The 20,949-nt window shown below is 36.7% G+C and overlaps 1 protein-coding gene across 1 annotated transcript in view; it reads left to right on the plus strand.

Moving 5' to 3' along the window:
- LOC132127559 (astrocytic phosphoprotein PEA-15-like) overlaps positions 1 to 3,000 on the plus strand; it is a 30,159-nt gene extending 27,159 nt beyond the window's left edge. Inside the window, exons 2-4 of the mRNA XM_059539478.1 lie at positions 543 to 717; positions 2,014 to 2,169; positions 2,257 to 3,000. Of these exons, the coding sequence (XP_059395461.1) occupies positions 546 to 717; positions 2,014 to 2,169; positions 2,257 to 2,321 (393 nt within the window). The 5' untranslated portion in view covers positions 543 to 545 and the 3' untranslated portion in view covers positions 2,322 to 3,000. The remainder of the gene's footprint in view (positions 1 to 542; positions 718 to 2,013; positions 2,170 to 2,256) is intronic.
- The last annotated feature ends 17,949 nt before the right edge of the window (positions 3,001 to 20,949 follow it).

The raw sequence follows: 20,949 nt of genomic DNA on the forward strand, positions 1-20,949 counted from the left end.
CAGTGGCCTTCATAAACACTAAATACACACTTACAGGGCTTCGAAGCGATATTTGAGGTTGAATATATCCCATCATTCATGTTTAGAAACATACGAGGTCACATGGTTTCTGCAGCTCTTAAAAAGGCTTAAATTGCACTTCCACAAATGAAGGCCTAAGATGTTCTTACATCAGATGAGAGTGTCTTCATTTCATAAAGTGCACTGCAAAACCTGTTTCCCTTTGAATTGTTCTTGTTTTAATCATAAACACTTTATTTTGACCCTTTTCTTATATAACAAGACTTCCAAAACCTGTGTCATTTTGCCTCTCAAGTAACATTTGCACTGGGAAACAAGGCTTTTTTGGAAATCTAATTAATGAATCAAATTCTTGGAAGTTGTATTTTCAAACGTGTTGTTTCAAAAGGACATTTTTCTTCACAGACCGTACCGACGGATTGTGTTCCATTGTTATTATTTAGCTTTTCTTTATTCCGTCATCATAAATGTCCCTTCATGAACTCGTGCGCTGATCCGTTCCTTCTGTCTGTCTTTCCCAGAGGATGTCTGAATACAGCTCGCTGTTGAGTGATCTGTCTGAGAACATCACTAATGAAGACCTGGAGCAGCTGAAGTCGGCCTGTAAAGACGACATCCCCGAAGACCAGAGCAACGCCATCACCTGCTCCAAAGACTGGTTCAGTTACCTGGAGAAGAATGACAAACTGGCACAAGGTGAGGAAGACGCCGGCCTCTCCAGTCTCAGTCAGTATAGTGAACTTTGCATTTACTCTCCCTCAGACAGTGTGGATGAGTCAAGCAGAGATTACACTCATAATATTCCTCTCAAATATCATTTGTTTTTATTTTCATAGTACTAAAGCATCCTGCGATTGATCATAAGAAAACATGAACAGATGATGTTTGACACAGCCGCCTTTGTGAACTTTAGCAAACTATTAAAAATAGTACACATTGTGGATATAATATACTTTTAAAGAATACACTTAAGTGTGAACTTGATATAATATTTTATTTCTGCTCTAATTGTAAATAAAAAATAGTATATGATTAAAATTAAATACAAAAATAAAAAAGTTTGAATTACATTAAATGCAATTAACTTTGGAGTGTTTTTGACCCATATAGATTTGCATACATAAGTAAATGTCGTATCATAATTGCATTTTTTTTTTTTTTTGTCTTTGAAATATGGTTAAAGTACTGTTAAATGCATTTATGATGAACTAAAATATTCTTTGATTTAATTTCAGTTGAAACTTGTATCGGCATGTATTTAAATATATATATATATATATATATATATATATATATATATATATATATATATATATATATATGTAAAGATGAAGTTGCAGTTTAGTACAGATTAAGCAATTAAAATCTATCAAATTTAAATGTAATATTGGGTAACACACTACAAACAAACTACTTAAAACAGTAATTTAAGATGTACTTTAAAGTACAACTTAATTTACCTTAATTGCAAAGGTCATTTTAAAAGTCTACTTAAGTGTGTTTACAAACAGTCTTGAAAGTGTCTCTATTAAAGTCACTTAAATGGGCTTTTATTTGACTCATATTATATTGTCTGCAAGTAAGCTTGTTTACTTTATTTTAATGTGTCCATGTTACAGTGCAATTATAGATTTAAATATGGAGTAATATTAATTAAATACATGTACATAGTATGTGTTTAGGGTTTGGCTTAGGGTTACTTGCATGTAATTATGCATAATGAATTGTTATTATAATAGTACATTAAATGTGTGTTACAAGGAAACCTTAAAATAAATAGTTACCGTTAGAATACCGTTAGATTTTATGTTCACATTGAATACAATTAAGCACACTTCTGTTTCACAAGGGAGGCACCACGTTTGAATATTGTGAAACATTTTATAATCCAAGAAAAGGAAACAAGTTTTAATGTGTGTTTGGAGCGGCATGCTTACTGCACAGACATGTGCTGATAGTTTGATAAGACGTCTCTGTGTTTGTCTTGCACAGATAACCTGTCCTACATAGAGCACATCTTTGAGATCTCGCGGCGGCCGGACCTCTTGACCAGAGTCATCGAGTACCGCACGACCGTGCTGAAGATCTCCGAAGACGACGAGATCGACACCAAACTCACACGCATCCCCTCGGCTAAGAAATACAAGGGTACTCCACGCTCCTCTTCAACACACTCTGTGTCCTCTACTTACTCTTGGTCTGTAACAGAGCGTTTCTCCTCTATATCATTCCTAGATATAATTCGCCAACCATCAGAAGATGAGATCATCAAACTGGCCCCTCCTCCCAAAAAAGCATGAGGTCATACTGCTCCTACTCCCTGGCACTTCATCTTGCCCATCATCGTCACCAAACCACGCCCACTGCCCCGCCCACTCCACCGAATAGAAGCCAAGCAGCCAATCAGATCGCCAAGATGCTTTCCAGCCACGCCCACGCCACGGAGGCACAGATGAACTGAACGAAAGACAAAGAAATGGACCAAAAGTCTTGCAGAAGTGAACAGGTCATAGGTCAGGTTGTGTGTGGGAATGAAAAACGATCATTCTGTGTTCGCTGACGCTTGTGTGGAATAGTGTATGTGTGAGAGAGAGTTCATTCACACCCTCAACAGCGTTGAGTGCGATCGTCACGTCGGTCAGACCAACGCTGTTCATGTCTTAATGTGGAGAAACCAGTTTAGCCACTGATCGCTGTTCCTTTAGACACATTTATTCCTGGTTAGTATCGTGGGTAGACTCCAGGTCGGTACATTCCCTTTAAAACACGACTCACATCAACATTTAAAAGTGTTACAGAGAATCCGTCTCTGAATTTGTGTGATTGCCACTTAGAAAGCCAATATTTGCCTTCTTTAGAAATGAAATGCATTATTGCAGGGTATGCAGTTACCTAGTAGAGAATTAATATTGCTTTTAATATGTCTGTATGTCATACTTCTACGAAATATAGTTTATTAAAGGATCAGTTATAGAATAATCACCGTTTCTTATCAAATGACAGCAGTCTTATATATCAGCATAAATTAAGTTTGTTAAAATTAATGGCAGACAAAGTTAGACGTCTATCTTCTATTATTAAATCTATAACAGGCATAAAAACACAATCAGAACATGCTAGAACACAAAATAAATAAAATAAAAATCAATGTGTTTGGTAAAGTTTTAGCTCCGTCTCCAGTATTTGCATCAGGAGATAGAAGGCTTATATTTTTGTTAAAACTTTAAATTGCTTAATTTGACTACTTCTACTGTGATTTATTTATTCAGATGCCTCAGTATGCGTTATGTGAAACATTAGGATGATATCACATAGATTTCCTGTTGATCATTTATATACTGATAGACCGTAAGAAACAGCTGCAACTATTTATGTCACATATGTGGTTAATAAAAAAATGTATTAATGGGATGGTAAACAATTATCCATAAACTGCAGCACTCAATATATGGCCAAAAGTCTGTATGGATAACATCATGTATCCTACATCACATCGTTTAACAGTTTCCATCTATTTTTATCTATTTTTCATCTTAACACAGTATATTAAGATTTGCTGTGTTTACAAATATTGATATCATGATTATGATTGTGATATTCCTTCACCTTTTCCTCGCACCATCTGCTGAAAGACTGTTTAAACACGACTCTAAATGCGCTCGATCACTGTGTCATGGCTCAGCTCCTGCAGACTGTTGTTTTCCTGCGATGAAGCCGAAGCGGTTATCGAGGACATGCCATGCGTGTTTTATGCGTCTGTACTTCTGCCCACGCATGAGGCCCGCAAATCTTACACTCAATCTGGAACTACATATTTCTGAAAGCCTGGGATATTTAGAAAAACTGGATAGTGACTGGTCCTGAACAAAATGACAGTTCTGATTTATTTTACTTACCCTGCATAGTAGAAAGTCCTGAATGATCTTTTCCATACAATAAAAGTCAATGAGGACTATACGCGTGTGTGTGTGTGTGTGTGTGTGAGTGTGTGTGTATATATATATATATATACACACACACACAAACACACACACACACACACACACACACACACACACACACACACTCAGATCTATAGATGCTTGTTTCTGCTATTAAGTAAAATATTAAATATATAGATACAGGTAATTGTGACTCTGTATCTAAAATTACTGAAATCTGGGTTTTTATTATATAATTCTGACTTAAAAAAATAAATAAAAAAGTGATAATTTTAATATATATTGCACATTCGCAATTCTGAGAAGAAAAGTTAGAATTGTGAGATAAAAAGTAGCATTAATAAACCGTAAATATCAACATGACAAAAAGTTATTAATATTGTGTGGCTGAAAAACTAAATAAAACTGAATTGTAACCTCAGTGACATTTTTATAACTTGCGATATAAAAACTTGCGATTCTGAGGAAAAGGCCAAACTTGAAGTGTTTAATTTTAGTTTAAATGTTAAAGTCAAATTTCCAAGTTATTAACTTGCAATTGTGAGCTATAAACTTTCAATGACCTATAAACTTTCCAAAAAAAAAATTGTGAGATAAAAAGTTGGAATTACTTTTTAAAAAATATTTATACGGTAGCAGAAACAAACTGTGATACGAATCTCATTTGCACTTCTGCGTATTTTAACATGGTGCATCGCATTCGGTCGGCAGACAAGAACCTAAAGCATTTAGTATCATTAACGTCAAATCTGGCATCGTGCCGCTTATTCATATTTAAATGTGTGTTAATTTGAAATATATCTGAGTTTATTTATTTTTTGTGTATTTTGGTCTTTCTGACACAACACTATCGTTTGACGTCAAGACTAGAAATTCATGATTTTTCTCGGTCTCTTATTCCTCTTTCATTGTATGCAAAAGTTTTTCGGTCCAATAGATACTAAAACAAAAGTGAGGATGAGTAAATGACAGAATGTGAGAGAAGATCAGCGCGCAAAATCCCACGTCACAAACGATCCCTTCGAAAAACTGATTGTACATTACTCTATTTATTGTAGTTTTTATGTTGTTGCCGTTGCTGTATTGATGTTGTTTCTGATTGTGCACAGATGTCATCTTGTGATTTTGCGGCGTGTGACGTTGTGACTGTGGTGATGTTCCCTGTCTAGTGTCTCTCCGTACACACGGCCAAACGCTCGTCAGACACACCGTGATCGCTTTTGAAAAGCTTTGTTTCTCCATTAGTTTAATGATTACAGTTGGTTGAGTTTGTTTGCATCCTCAGTCCTGACTGAATTCTCTGTGATCTACCAACCAAACGTCCCCAGACCAGCAACCAAGGGCTTCAGATGTGCTCACGTCATCCATCGCACACTCGATTAGATGTGGTCCTGTCGATTTCGTGTTGTGTGCACGTCTGTGATCGGCAGATTCGTCTCGATCAAGGGCCTCTGTTCAGCACTGTGCTTTGTGCTCGAGATCAGTTTACCAGGTGAATTTCTAAAACACGCCGCCTCCACTGGAGAACATCGGAAAAGCCATATTATTATTGCTTGTGCTTTTCCATGTTTCTTCTTTTTCGAACAATAGAGGCGTATTCGGATGAATTCCAGTTCCAGCAGATTAATGGAATATGGTTTATTTTCCTCACAGTGTCTTTCTTTAGTTTAACGCCACTTCTTTTCCTCTATGCAGAGATTATTGGGCAGGGTGCACAAGCGTCTCCTCTTTGCGACGTCGTTAATAACCACTACATGCAAGATTGGCCAAGTGAAACTGCTGAAGCCATAGATGCATAATCATGCCTTTTGATTGTCAAATTGGATGTCAGAGTATTAAAACATATCAGCCTTGATTATGCTGCAAAAGCTTCGTAATGCTGAAGATTTGTCGCTATTGGCGTAACAGAAACACGACTCGAGGTGTTTTATCCTGCGTCAGTTCTACTGAAACTAACTAAAAAATGACCACAGATATAAATCTTGTTTAAACCTGTCCACTTCTGAATATACATAAAAAAAAAATGCATAAAGAAAATGAAGCTTATGTTTTTGAACCACACAGTTTTTGATATTGACATTTGCTTTCGTCATAAACATTAAAATGCAAAAACCTAAAAAAAAAAAAAAAAATGGCTTCATTTTCTTTTGCGCAATATAATATTCTTTCCTTTTTTAGTTCTGACTAATGTTTGGTTCTTAAGTTGTACATACAAATATGTTGTGGATTTATGAAAGTGTTTTATTATTATTAATTTATTTAATGCATCTGTATCTTGTTCTGGTGTACTGAGGTTTGTGTACTAACTGGTCAAGCGGGAGGTGTTCATTCATCAGCTCAGATCTGTTCTGTTGGGTTTATCAGAGGGATCAAGATCCTTTTCTATACTCTTCTGTTTTGATAACTTTACATCATAATGTTTGTGTTTTTTCATCATATCTTTCTTTTGTATTGTAGTGTTGTTCCAAATGCTTGTTCTCTTTATTAGTAATGCTTCTCGGCATAAAATGAGTGTAACCATGCCTTTGTCATGTTGTGAACCGTTCGTATGAGAGGCCACTGGCTGTAAATGCAAGAAAACCTTTAAGCATCTTTCATTTAACACACGTTTGAAGTTCTCCATCAGAGTGTGAGACTGAGAAACGTGTGATCAGTTTGAAACACTCATCGTCGGTCGATGATGACTGAGATGATCAAAAATGGTGTAGTTTAAGAAAGTGGATTGTAGGGCTTTAGTGTGTACTTTGATCACAGGAATTATGAAAGTAAATATGATCAGATAACTTCTGCAGGGTGAATCTCACGAAGACCTTAGAAGCCATTTAACCCCCCAAAAATGTAAGTATTATTTTGTATGAACAACAGGATATTTTTTTTGGACTATAATATTTATTCCTAGCTAATAAGGAACGATCTCTGATGTTATGTTATGTTATGAAGTTATGAACAGAGGCGTTCTTCTAAAGGGGAAGTTCAGCCAAATATGACAATTCTGTCATCATTCACTCATACAGGTGTGGAACAACTCGAGGATGAGTTTTTTTTGAATATTTTGGATATTTTGAAGAATATTGATAACCAAAAAGTTGACGGTAGCCACTGACTTTGACAGTATGGAAAAACTAAATACAAGGGAGGTCATTTGTTGCCATCAACTATTCGATTAACAATATTCTTCAAATTTTGGGGTGAACTATCCCTTTGATGTTCACCAAAATAAATAAATAACACTCTCACCCACACAGTTTTTTTTTCCCCTACTTGTTTAAAAACGTTAAGACAATATTTGAAAGTAATGTTCCATAATGTTTGCTAAATGTTCAAATGGAGAGTTCCCTTAATCAATGAAAACCTGCCTTGACTTATTTTCTAAATTTCAGTGAATAATAATAATAATAATATATATTTTTGGCCCAGATATATTTCTTGAGTGTTTTCGTGAGATTCCCACGCTTCATCAAGTGTTATTGGTTTTAACATAGAGACATTGTGACTTTATTTCTCTGTTTCTTGACTTCACATTCCTACATCGTTGAGGTGGAAACATAGACCTTGTAGAGGTTTGAGCTGAAGAACTGATTATAGACATGTTAGACGAGTTTATGCTACTGTAGAAATGGAAAGGCATATGGAAAGGTGAATAGAGAGACATATCATAGATGGATAATATAATGCACATTTGTAGCAAGAAAAACGAATCTAAAATATAAACACATGTGAAATGATTGTGCACATGAGAGCTGTTAGAGCTTTTCTGCTAATGTTTACACTGAGGACTAATGCTCTCGTGTCATGACAGAGTGCCAGCGTGATCTGTGTTTGTCCAGAAACAGCCTGTATCTGAGTTTCTGTGGCTCTGGAGGCTGTTCTGCAGTGCTGTGTGAACTGAAGTGGATCATAGAGCTGCTTGACATGGAAACAGATATTGTGATAACTCTGGTTGGTCTTAGACTCTTGCTGAAGGACTTCTTTGTTTTGGCATGTTTTGGTCATTGCATATTTATTTATTGATGTGATGCTCTTTTTATTTCTTTTCAAAGTCGCTTCATAAGACACTTTAGCTTGAAACCGCTTTGCTGATGTTCTCGCTGATTGGACTGATGTCTAATTTTTCTCTTCTGACATTAAACCTCCATGAGCGGAGTGCTGTTAGCATTTCTTCAGTAATTCTGTTTGCTTTCTATCTTTTGTCTTACGTTACAGCAAACACAGTGATGGACACTCAGTATGGAAATCTGTTTGTGAACTATATCTAGAAATGTGGCTTCTCTCTCGGAGTAAATTAGGCTGAACCGAAACGATGCCGTTTTGTCATTGTGCTTAAATGAATACATAAATATTAAATTCTATATTAAAATATATTTGCTAACCTACAGATGTGTGTGGGCCAGTTCTTTTCCTCGCTCTCAGTTAAAGTTCACAACAAAATGTGGTGATATAAAAAACACAACAGCACAAATGGATATGTTTAGAATTAATAGAGATATTACACTTCTTTGGACTTGAAAAAATAAGTAGCATGAAGGAAAAAAAAAGGTTTTAACAAATGTTTTCTCTAGATATATATAATTTAAGTATTTTGTATGCGTGTTGTGAAGTGTAAACTAATGTATGCCTTCCACAGCTTCTGGTTTATACTGCCCTCATGTGGAAAGAAAAAGATGAGCTTTCAGAGAACTTCCATGAGCCTTTGAACCTTTGAAGACTGAAGACACAACAGCAGTGTTGGACCTGAGGACTTCTCCTTCTGCTTGTGCTGCATGTTCAAATCTAGTTTCCACTGATGACGAAACGTGGAGCGATATCGAGAAGCATCCTGGGTGTTTGGACAAGGCAAACCTCTCATGTCTCTCATGTCTCGCGCTGCCAGGAGTCATGTGAAGTGACATTCAGCCAAGTATGGTGACCCATACTCAGAATTTGTGCTCTGCATTTAACCCATCCGAAATGCACACACACAGAGCAGTGAACACACACACACACACTGTGAGCACACACCCGGAGCAGTGGGCAGCCATTTATGCTGCGGCGCCCGGGGAGCAGTTGGGGGTTCGATGCCTTGCTCAAGGGCACCTAAGTCGTGGTATTGAAGGTGGAGAGAGAACTGTACATGCACTCCCCCCACCCACAATTCCTGCCGGCCCGGGACTCGAACTCACAACCTTTCGATTGGGAGTCCGACTCTCTAACCATTAGGCCACGACTTCCCCATGTCTCACTCAGTCAATCTAGCGGGTGGGAATTGTAATAGCCAGGCCGTTAAAAGAGGCCACATATTGTCTCGATTTCATCAGGTGGGCTAAAAGCAGACTACACAGAGCCCGTCCAATCTAGAGCTAAATCATGGCTACTTATAGACCATGACATTAAAAGACACTTGTATCATTGTGAAGAAGATCTGACATTAACATCTCATTGAATCAGGTTTGACTATGAGGGATACTGAACATGTCAAAGAAATGAAAGCAAAAACATGAACATGAAAACGCTGTTGACTTTGCTTACATGATGGAATCTCATACATCTCACAATGCATTTAGCCCAAAAACGACATGTAACCAAACTCGCGGTTATTTTGGGCTGAAGTGTGACACACATCGCACTGTAGCAGGTCTGTACTTCATAGTAATGGGAAGCTCGGATAATTTCCCCGACTCTGACCTTTGAGTCTCGTTCAGCAAAATGAACGATTCTTTTTTCGAGTCATTTCATTAATTTCGTTCATTTTATCAAATGTAATTAAAATGTTACGTGTTACTTCCCTAACGTCTTCTAACGTTAGTACTTACACAAACGTTGATCACACTACAAACAATACAAAACTATAATGCTATAAGAAACAGAAAAGATTAATTCATTGTTTACCTGGGTCTTCAGTCACCTCAGCTCTTATCTGACAAGTCTTCGTGTTTTAGTTAACCTCTGCAGTCTGAGCCGGAAACAGAATTGATTCGTTCATCTCATGAGTCTTTCGGGTTCGAGTCGTTCCTTCATCACGTGACAGACCCATACGAGTTAACCTGTGTGCAAATCTGTGTTAACAAATCTGTTTGCATACTATTACTACTATTATTATTTTGTCTGTATGATTTTAAGTGTACTGCCTTGATGTTTTAATGTTTGCATTGTTTATTAATAATAATAATAATAATACTTTATAAAAGGCTTTAACCCATAGTTCTTCTTGTCACATGACAGCACTGATAGATAAATTGATTTACAAGCTTCCTTACAAACAGGTTATTATTATCATCATCATCGTTATATTCATTATTATAGTTAATTATTATTTACTCTTACAGTTACTGCATTTCTGGTCTCAAATTGTATCATGATGGTTATTTTCCATAGTCTGAATGTTGTAATAAAGGTAATAAAGAGTATTTATTAATGAACACATATGAAAACGGGGGTTTATTTCCCTTGATTTCTCATCTTTGAACAACACTTTGATAATTAATTGGATTTGTAATCCAAACTCAGTCTGGAATTTTATATCCAATTTCTACTTTTCCAAATTAGCTGGTCTCTCTTTCCTATTGATCTGTAATTATAATATTATAACTACTACACCGACTCACAAATCAGGCAACCAACTGGACCTCAACAACTCTTCAGTTACTCCACTGCACACATCAGACCACTTCCTCATTATTGCTAACCTAGCACTTACTCCTGAAGTGTCACACACTCCACCACAGGTCACCTTTCGACGGAACCTACGCTCACTCTCTCCATCTCGCCTATCTTCTGTGGTTTCATCCTCGCTTCCTGCACTCTCTCAGTTCTCTGCTCTGCACACGAACAGTGCTACGGACACTCTTTGCTCCACTTTAACATCTTGCTTGGACAACTGTTGTCTAGACCAGCACGCACTGCTCCATCTGCCCCCTGGCTGTCTGAGGTTCTCCGTGAACATCGCTCTAAACTCAGGGCTGCAGAGAGGAAATGGCAGAAATCAAGAAACTCTACAGACCTCAGTGTGTATCAGTCTCTCCTCTCTTCCTTCTCTGCAAATGTCTTCACGGCTAAAACATCCTACTACCACAACAAAATTAACAACTGTTGTGACACTCTGACACTCTTCAAAACTTTCTCTTCTCTTCTTAATCCGCCTCCACCACCTCCTCCATCGACTCTTACAGCGGACAACTATGCAGTTTTCTTCACAAATAAGACAAGAACCATCAGTGACCAATTCTCCACACCGCAGACTGAGGATAACTTCACAATGACCGATGCACACTCTTTCTCCTCCTTCTCCCCACTCTCAGAGATGGACGTTTCCAAACTTCTCCTGTCCAATCATCCTACTACTTGTCCACTTGATCCGATCCCCACTCACCTCCTTCAAGCGATCTCTTCTTCAGTCATACCTTCACTTCCTCAGATTATCAACTCCTCTCTACACTCTGGAACATTTCCCTCAGCATTTAAACAGGTTCGGGTGAGGCCACTGCTTAAGAAACCATCTCTAAATCCAGCGCTTCTAGAAAACTACAGACCGGTTTCCCTTCTGCCATTATTTGCAAAGACACTTGAGCGAGCTGTGTTCAACCAGCTTTCTATGTTCCTTGTACAGAACAAACTCCTGGACAGCAACCAATCTGGCTTCAAAAGTGGCCACTCAACTGAGACTGCCCTGCTCTCGGTAACTGAAGCCCTGCGACTGGTAAGAGCAGCTTCAAAATCCTCAGTACTCATCTTACTGGACCTTTCTGCAGCTTTTGACACCATTAATCATCAGATTCTTCTGTCCACCCTCAGAAAGATGGGCATCTCTGGAACCGCACTCCTGTGGTTTAAGTCATACCTCTCTGACAGATCCTTCAGTGTGTCTTGGAGGGGTGATGTTTCTAAATCACAACAACTTGCTACTGGGGTTCCTCAAGGCTCAGTACTTGGACCACTTCTCTTGTCCATCTACATGATGTCATTAGGATCTGTCATTCAGAAGCATGGCTTTTCTTATCACTGCTATGCTGATGACACCCAACTCTACTTCTCATTCCAACCAGATGACCCGATGGTAGCTGCTCGCATTTCAGCCTGTCTGAGTGACATTTCTAGCTGGATGAAGGATCATCACCTTCAGCTCAACCTTACTAAGACAGAACTGCTGGTGGTTCCAGCTAACCCATCGATTCATCACAACTTCTCTATACAGCTGGGTTCGTCAACCATTGCTCCTTCCAGGACAGCCAGGAACCTAGGAGTTGTGATGGATCATCAGTTAAGCTTCACAGAACACATTGCTACAACGACCCGGTCCTCCAGATTTGCCTTATACAACATTAGGAAGATTAGACCCTTTAAGAGCAAGCCACCCAACTTTCCTTTCTCTCCATTAGCAGTTAGAGCTCAAGTACAAGCACATAAATCCAGACTATGAAATATTGATTGCTGATCCAAATGACTTTCACCTTCAGCTGATGCCACGACATCACAGTGAAGGTCTATGGGAAGCCAAAATACGTCAAGGTAGTATTATTCAGACTTTTTTATGAGCTCCATTGTTACAGAGCAAGAACCATATGTAAAAAAGTAGTAGGTTATCAAACCTATGTTCTGTTATTATATCAATCAGATATGTGTGTTTCTTTCATGTGATTACAGCCAGAGAGTTTCTTCAGTGGGTATGTGCAATGTGCATTGCTTCATTGCGCATTACAATCAAACCGTGTGTGCGTGTGTGTGTTTCCTTTTAATTTCATGTCAGTTTGACTGTGTACTTAAAGGTTTTTTAACATTAATATGAGTTCCCCTAGCCTGCCTATGGTCCCCCAGTGGCTAGAAATGTCGATAGGTGTAAACCAAGCCCTGGTTTATAATTTAGGCATTACAAACAGACTTTTACGATATGAATTCGACAGCACCGCCACAAACAGTGAGTAACAGTGTTCATTAATGCCTGATCTGTGATCAGTGATTTCTGATGTGTAGCCAATTATTTAAGTTCACACAGAAATTAATGGTAAATATAATTTCTGAAAATAAATCAGGCTGTTTTTATACAGATTCTTCATAGTGTATTGTTGTGATTTTAAATGAAGATGAGGCAATGTTTTGTTCATCCAGGAGCTGAGTTTGTGGAGACAGAGGACAGGACACAGGACAGAGTTGATCAGAAGAGTTTATCTGGTGGAGCCCATTGCAGACGACATGAAAGATCTGATTGGAGAAGAAAAATACACAATCATTTTAAAATCAGGAACAAGTCAGTCACAAATGAGAGCACTTCTGGACTTCCTCACAACACCTAAACTGAAAGAGAAACTTTACCAAAGTCTTCTAGAACATGAGCATGCCCTTGTCGATGATTTGGAGAACCCTAGATGGAGAAGAATGAATTCATTATGGTTTATTATTATTTCACAGCAGAAATTAATAATATAATAAGGTCTGGAGTGTTGTCTATTATTACACACTTTGTGGACTATACAGTTCTGGCTGGTTTACGCACAAAGCTGTAAAGTGTTTTTTTATTTTTTATTATTATTATTCTGTTGTTTATATTTTCACACTGAATGCCATTAAGGGTTACATTTAAAACCTATGAATAACTAAACACAAATCATTTTAATCTGTACTTTGTGACTTGCTGGAAGTGATTCCTGCACCACATGGGATGTTACTAATGCCACTCACACGCTGTGATTTTTCAGTCATTTGATCACTGTTCCTTTCACAATGCAATACAGACTACATGGATATCTCTTGATTGGTTACTTTTTAAAGAAAAGCGGTACTACTTGTATTAAATGTGATGTGACTTATTTTTATATTGCACAATGTACGTATACACTTATTCACAACAAAAATAAATAACTTTATCCTTATGACCTTAGCATGTCCAGGTAGTTCACAAAAGGCAAGAAGCAGATCTGTTTGCAGCATTCAAAATCATTTATTTATTTGAACAATTCGATTTCACACAGTTTTAATTGCATTGTGTGTACAGTACACCAGTGACCACAAACCCTTCCTGAACTCTTAGTGTTTCATTAAGTCAGTGGTCCATTGTTTTAACTACATAACTGATTTTCAATCTGGTGAGCAGTGCTTCAAGGAGAATAAGAAGACCAATGCATACGCTTGGTACATCCAATGATTGCTGATGCCAGTCTAAAAATGTTCACTGAGAGTATCGATCAGAAACTCTTGAACAGTTTGGTCAAAGAAAAGGAGAATATGGACAAGGGAATGTTAGTCGTAAGACTTGAGATTCTGATGGGAAAGGAGAAGTTTTCCAGACTGATTTTTGACATCATAAGTGAAAATAATACTAACCAGTGCATTCGTTTGTTGGAGTTGGCCTCAGATTGGTTCCCCACAGACCCTTTTTATCATCAAACACTTGCATGTGTGTATTGCACTGAGGTAGAAGAATAGAAGAGGTAGTAGAAGAAATATGAGGAGGCAGGAAAATTGGCAGAAGAGGCCATCAGACGAGATCCCAAAAATTCAGATATCAGGGACACTTTGGGACAAGTTTACAAAAACCACCTGCTGAATGAAACTAAAAAGACATTATTTGACATTAATGTGTGTTTTACAATTGCACAGTCTGCCAATGAAGCATTTAAAGAAGAAGAGCCCAGCAAACATTTGGACGACTAAAGACCGTTGAAAAGACGTCCAAAGACAGTTTCTTTTTATCATGTCTTTATTAAGTTTGTCATTGACTTACACAGTTGTCTAATAAACACAAAGATATTTGGAAGAATGTTTGTAACCAAGCAGATCTCAAAACCATGGCCGTAGCTAGGCTTTGGAAATTAGTGAGGTCCAGGGGGTTTCTATAATAACCCCCTTATTATAGAATTATGCTATGATAACCCCTATAAATACAACTAAATATATACTCTAACACTTGAAAAGAGACAGAAATGCAGATGTTTTAAATCATACTCTATTTATTGCATCAGAGTTTGTTAATACTTTACTATATTTATGGGGTGGATAATTTTATCAGTTGTTTATTATTCATGCAACCATACATATTGCTGTTATAGTTTTTATTTATAACCATTATATAGCTGATAACTTTGTATAGTGCTCTTATGAATGTTTATAGCATGATTTGTGAAAGTTTAACTACTATACTGAATGACTCAGCATTGACTTCTTAATGGCTAGTGTTTGCGTATTTCATTTCATTCTGTACCATAAGTTACTTGTTCTACAGATCCCTGCACTAGTGTTAGACAGCCTTTTGATAGCGTTGATAACATTTCTGACAGGTAATATTTTTGTGGTAAGTGGCACAGAAGATAAACCGTGTGTCATCATGTGGTTGACATATCCCACAAGGACACTGATAACTCCATGCAGCCAAAACAAGCACTGCTGAGGAACACCATCGCGGCTGAGCCCTGCCCACAGAGCTCCTCACAGACAGACTGTGATGTATCAAAACAGCTACAAGACTTGGTGTTTGTTTGATTCTTTGGTAAACAGTAATAATGAATTTAATTTGTGTTGTTTTTGGAATAAACGCCAACATTTTGACTTCTTCAGCACGTCACTTCATCTTTTCACGCCTCCATGGGCCGGTACATCCAGAGCAGAGGTGCCGCTACTGCTTGAACACCTTGTAGCAGTTGGCACACCACTGTTAATGTTTATGCTTTTGTATGTTCAATTAATTGTGTTAAAAGATAATTGTGTTAAAAGATAAATTGTGTTCAATAAACTCAAGTAAACTTGCCAAATTGGTCCTGTCTGAAATCAAGCACAGATTTAGTTAAGTTAGGCCACGGAGTTGATGCGGTCAGCTGTCAAATAGCTCCAATCACTACCCTTCTCCTATTAGACACGGGGCATATATACGTGGTACTACTGCTCGTTAAGCATGCTCAAATAGTTGCAACCCACCCTCCCTCCGCATTTTAAGCATGAGCATATTACCATGCACCTTCTGGTTGTCGGCTCTTTGTTTCAGATTTCAAGTCCTGGTTGGCTTGGACCTCACTGCTGAGAGACACTCATCTTCATAACAAAGCCACAGGATAGACGTCCCACTGCCACAACACGATTACCATTGTTTGCTTTTAAAGACATTTTTAAGTGTCTTAATTGTCATGTATTTTAAAGCTGATGGTTCGGGGGGTTAATGTTTAAGCTCTTGTATGTTCAGTTAATTTGGGAGCAAGAACCCCATAAGGAACCATACCGCCAAAGATAAACTGTGTTTCAATAAACTCAAGTAAACTTGCCAAAGTGGTCCTGTCTGAAATGTATTTTATAATCAGATTAGGCTAGATGCGATAATTGTGCTTATATCATTTACATTGTATATATAGTGTATTAAAGGTATACAATTATTTACTTTGCATTTTTTTGATTTGCCATTCTCTACCATTTGAACTCTAGGAATAAAATAATAATAATAATAAATAAATAATAAACATTAAAAATGAAGCATAATGAACACATGGATTTGTTTTTATTGGCATGTCAACCCATTTTAAAGACAAACATAGAGCCCAAACTACTGCATTGCATCCTCTGTCACCATGCTAATTGTATCCACTATGAAGAATAAAAAAGCAGTTAAATGTTAAAATGTATACAGATAGATGCAATTAATTATAGTGAATTGACAACTTAAGGAAAAAAGGAAACAATTGGAATAATGTCTAATTTTCCTATGCAAAAGGTATGTGCAAAATATTTCTAGCAGTCACAAAGTTCAAATGAAAAGTATTTGTGTTTATGTATCCTTAGACTTTCACCTGAGCACTTAATGACATTGAGTGAAACAATATAGACAACAAGAGAATACAACTTTCCACAGCTCTGTATGTAAACCAATCAGGACTGTATATTCCACATTTTATTATACTCCAGGCCACATTATATTACTAATGACCTATCTACTGTAAAATAATAATACAATAAACCATAATGAATTCATTTGTCTGATGCACGGAAGAACATCTACCCACAGTCCTCCAAATCTTCAACAACTGGGAACTCATTTTGCAAAGAGACTTTGGTAAAGTTTCTCTTTCAGTTTAGGTGTTGTGAGGAAGTCCAGAAGTGCTCTCATTTGTGATTGGCTTGTTCCTGAGTTTAAGATGATTGTGTATTTCTCTTCTCCAATCAGATCTTTCATGTCGTCTGCAATGGGCTCCACCAGATAAACTCTTCTGATCAACTCTGTCCTGTGCTTCTCCACAAACTCAGCTCCTGGATGAATGGATTTTCTTCATGAAAAGCCACTGAACAGTACTTTATGAAGAATCTGCACAGAAACAGCCTGATCTATTTTCATTATAAAATAAATTATTTTTACCTTCAGCCTTTTTGCAGCTTTTTTGTTTCTGTGCTATGTCAGTCTCTGCAGACTGATGACTTGGATAAAGAAACAAAATACAATTATTACAAGTATTATGTCTGCTAGGGCTAAGACACAATATGGTGTTACATACATTTTGAAATTTAATACATAAAATTGTATTGAAATGTTGTTGTAAATCTTAATTGGTATAGTGTAATCTTTAAATGTGTATTCTAAAAATATCAACATTGTAGATAATAATAGTTTTCGGAGAAGATGAAATGCCTATAATTTATGATTTTGATAATTTTCTTAAAAATGAGTTTAAGAGTGAAATGTGAGTTTTATAATTTCATAACACTTTATTTGTGCATAGGCCTACATGCTAGCAGATACTATGTTATGTTGTAGGCCTAGTTACCCAAACTAACCAAGATTTTTTTGGTTCTTTAAAAACTTTTTAAAATCATTTTTAATATTAATGTTTATGCAAACAAAAAGTGCTGCTACTTTTATTTGTTGTTTTTTTCGACATAAAACTTATTTTTCAAAAAACTTGCATTGTGTGTATGCATAGCTGCTTTTTGCAATTTGTGACTTTTCTTACTTCATACACACACACAAAAAAGTGCAACATTTGAATTCTTGATGATTTTATATTTTATAATTGTGGTTTTATCATTTCAAAATTTAAAGCAAAAAGTGTAGACTAATTAGCCAATGAGTGTTCCTCTTCTGCCATCTACTGGTTATAGTGGCAATTTTACGTTTCTTTGTTTTTGTTCTGTTTTTAAATTGCAATTTTTCAGGAGTGTTTACTACAATGTTTATCTTGGTTATGCCTAAAACAGTAAAATTTAAACCGGATCATTTTTATAGTACTGGAAATAATTGTGTGAAATATTTGAAAGCCATTGAAATCTGCTTGAATTTCTCTCTCAAAAGGTTGTTCAAACCCTAAAAATGAATAATGTAATAACATTTGACCATTTCTGCCACAACACCATGTTTATAGCTCTTTGCTTGTGTTGCACTCAAGAGCTGATAAACCGTGCAGCTCAGACGAGTAGCTCAGTTTGGTTACATGGGCTCCTGTCATTTGTGTCCCTGGAGCACAGAAGCAGTCATCAGTAGCACAGCTATATTTGTAGCAATAGACAACAATACATTATATGGGTCAAAATTATAGATTTTCTTTAATACCAAAAAAGTAAAGATCAAGTTCCATTAAAATATTTTGTAAATTCCATACCATACATATAAATAATTTTTGAATAATAAAATGCATTGCTACTAAAACAATTCTTTTTTTTTTTTTATTGTTACTAAAACTGACTATAAGCCAACGCTCACCTGTCAGAACAGAAATGCGCCCCTGAAGAGTGCGTCTAGGCCGAAGTCTCATCAGGTCACTTCTGGAGGACAGAAGAGGCGTTTCAAAATGACTGCTCCATAACCTCTAACAGACGGTGCCAGCACTGCCAAACCAGCGCCGATCTATTAACTCAAAACACACAGAACACAACAGAACAGAATACAATAGTGTTCCTGTAGCTCAAGTGGTAGAGCGTTGCGTTAGCAAGCGCAAGGTTGGGGATTTGAATCTCAGGGAACACATGACAGTTGTTAGTCTGAATGCAATGTACGTAGCTTTGGATAAAAGCGTCTGCTAAATGCATTAATTTAATTTAATACAACAACAGCAAAAACCTCATAAAATTATTACATCATAAAGTGTAGGCTGCACTTTCATAAACTGCATATTAAAATTTAAAAAAGCAATACAGTATGCCCCACAAGTGCAATGTGTTAAAAAAAAGATAGAAGATTTGGTAAAAGTTTAATTACATATTGAGGCTAAATACACAAGACAAACTTACAGAACATGTACCAGTCACTGAATTAAATTGCCTTCTTTACTTACTTTTTCTGCCTCCAGTCAGCTGAAATGACGGTAAAATATCTGAATTATTTAACTGCCTTTAATGTCATAGTAACTGCAGAACAACAGTAAAACACTTGCTTGAATATTTGTGTTTAAAGCATGTGCGGATCTGTGCTTCATGAGAATGTACTGTCACTTACTGAAGTGTTTATGTTGAATTCTTCTGAAAGAACAAATACAAAAATTGTATATAAAAGCTAAGGATCTGCAGAGAGTTGTTCAAGTTCATGTGGGTTGTTTACCTGATTCTATATTAACTTCCCATATTGTTTGTCCCTCTTTTGTCTCTATAGAGAGTTCAAGACACTTCATTTCATCTTTAAAGTGTAAATCAAAGAAGTTGGTCTTGTTGGCTGTCAATTTTAGACTCTGGCAAGAAGCAAATTGAAATATTTTAGAAAGAGACCATATGTAGAGTCTGTGGTTTTAGTTACATAGTCTTCAAGAAGGAGAGCTCACAGGTCTGGCCTGGAGAAAATATGTTGAAATGACTGGATCTGGAGTGAGATATGGCTTACCTACACAGACGAAGTGAGGTAACTGAACTTCCTCCAGAGTGCCAGAGGTTACAGTGATGTCCATCAAAGGTCCACATGGCTTGTAGTTTTTCAAAATATCTTTACTGAGTGATTTCCAGTCAACAAACCGATACTCCAAACTGACATCAGTGTCAGATCGCCAGCGGAGGCCAGTCTCTGAACATTCATGCTGACCTTCAGAAGAGCTGACACTGAAAAACACAAATACAACTCTGATAAAGATGCTCTCAGAAGATTTAATATTATATATGCAATGTTACGAGTACTAATAAGGTTTCTCTCTGTACCTGTACTTGATATTTGCATCTGTCGTGTCCTCTGAAGGTTTTTAACTTCCCATTCATAATCATCCTGAGAGGGACAAAAATAATCGTTTATTGAATAGAGAAATTAAAAGTCACTGAAATCACTTTTCATAATTTAGACGTTCAGTTTAGAAGTATACTATTGATATCCTTGCCTTTAAAAGTATCTAAAACAAAGGAAGTGGTCTCACATATCCTTTTTTCCCACTGGATGTGTGTGTAGGTGTGATAAAGGGAGAACGCAGGCAGTGACCAAAACACTGTGAGGTAAGGGAGAAGGGACTCAAAATACTTCTTAATTTAAAGTGCATTTTGTGCCCTGTTTGTGCTAGTTTTGGTTTACTACTTACACAATTAAAATATATGTCATTAATATTATCTACAATATACAGCATGGTTTAAATGACATTTTAGGGAAATGACCCTCAGATAGATTATGTCCCTATAGTGCCTGCAATTTTCACCCACTATTCAGAGAGATAAAGTGTGTTCGACTTAAACCACTGCTACAGAAAGCGGTCGATTAAATTAGCCGAGAGCAGTCGGGGGCATAATTAAGGGTAGGCAGGCTAGAGGGAGGGTTTGGTTGTCCCAATAAGCATATATATATATATATATATATACTTGTCAATTGTATTTTAACTGTGAGGTGCCCACACTTGAAAAGGACCAGACTTGGGATTTCACTCAGAAGAATATTTATTTTTATCAGTTGATGTAGCAATGTAGTAGGATCAGATGTAACAGGTGAAAAACCTTTAAATAAATAAAAGAAAAAGAAAACACAAACATTTTAAAGAATCAACATAAATAATTTAATTTATACTTGATTTTACTGTAAGTCAAAATACAGCTACTACTACTAATAATAATTTATTAATAACTTTTTTGTAACAATGAAATAACTAACTTA

This window comes from Carassius carassius, chromosome 3 (assembly GCF_963082965.1).
Source record: "Carassius carassius chromosome 3, fCarCar2.1, whole genome shotgun sequence".
In the NCBI taxonomy this organism is placed as follows: Eukaryota; Metazoa; Chordata; class Actinopteri; order Cypriniformes; family Cyprinidae; genus Carassius; species Carassius carassius.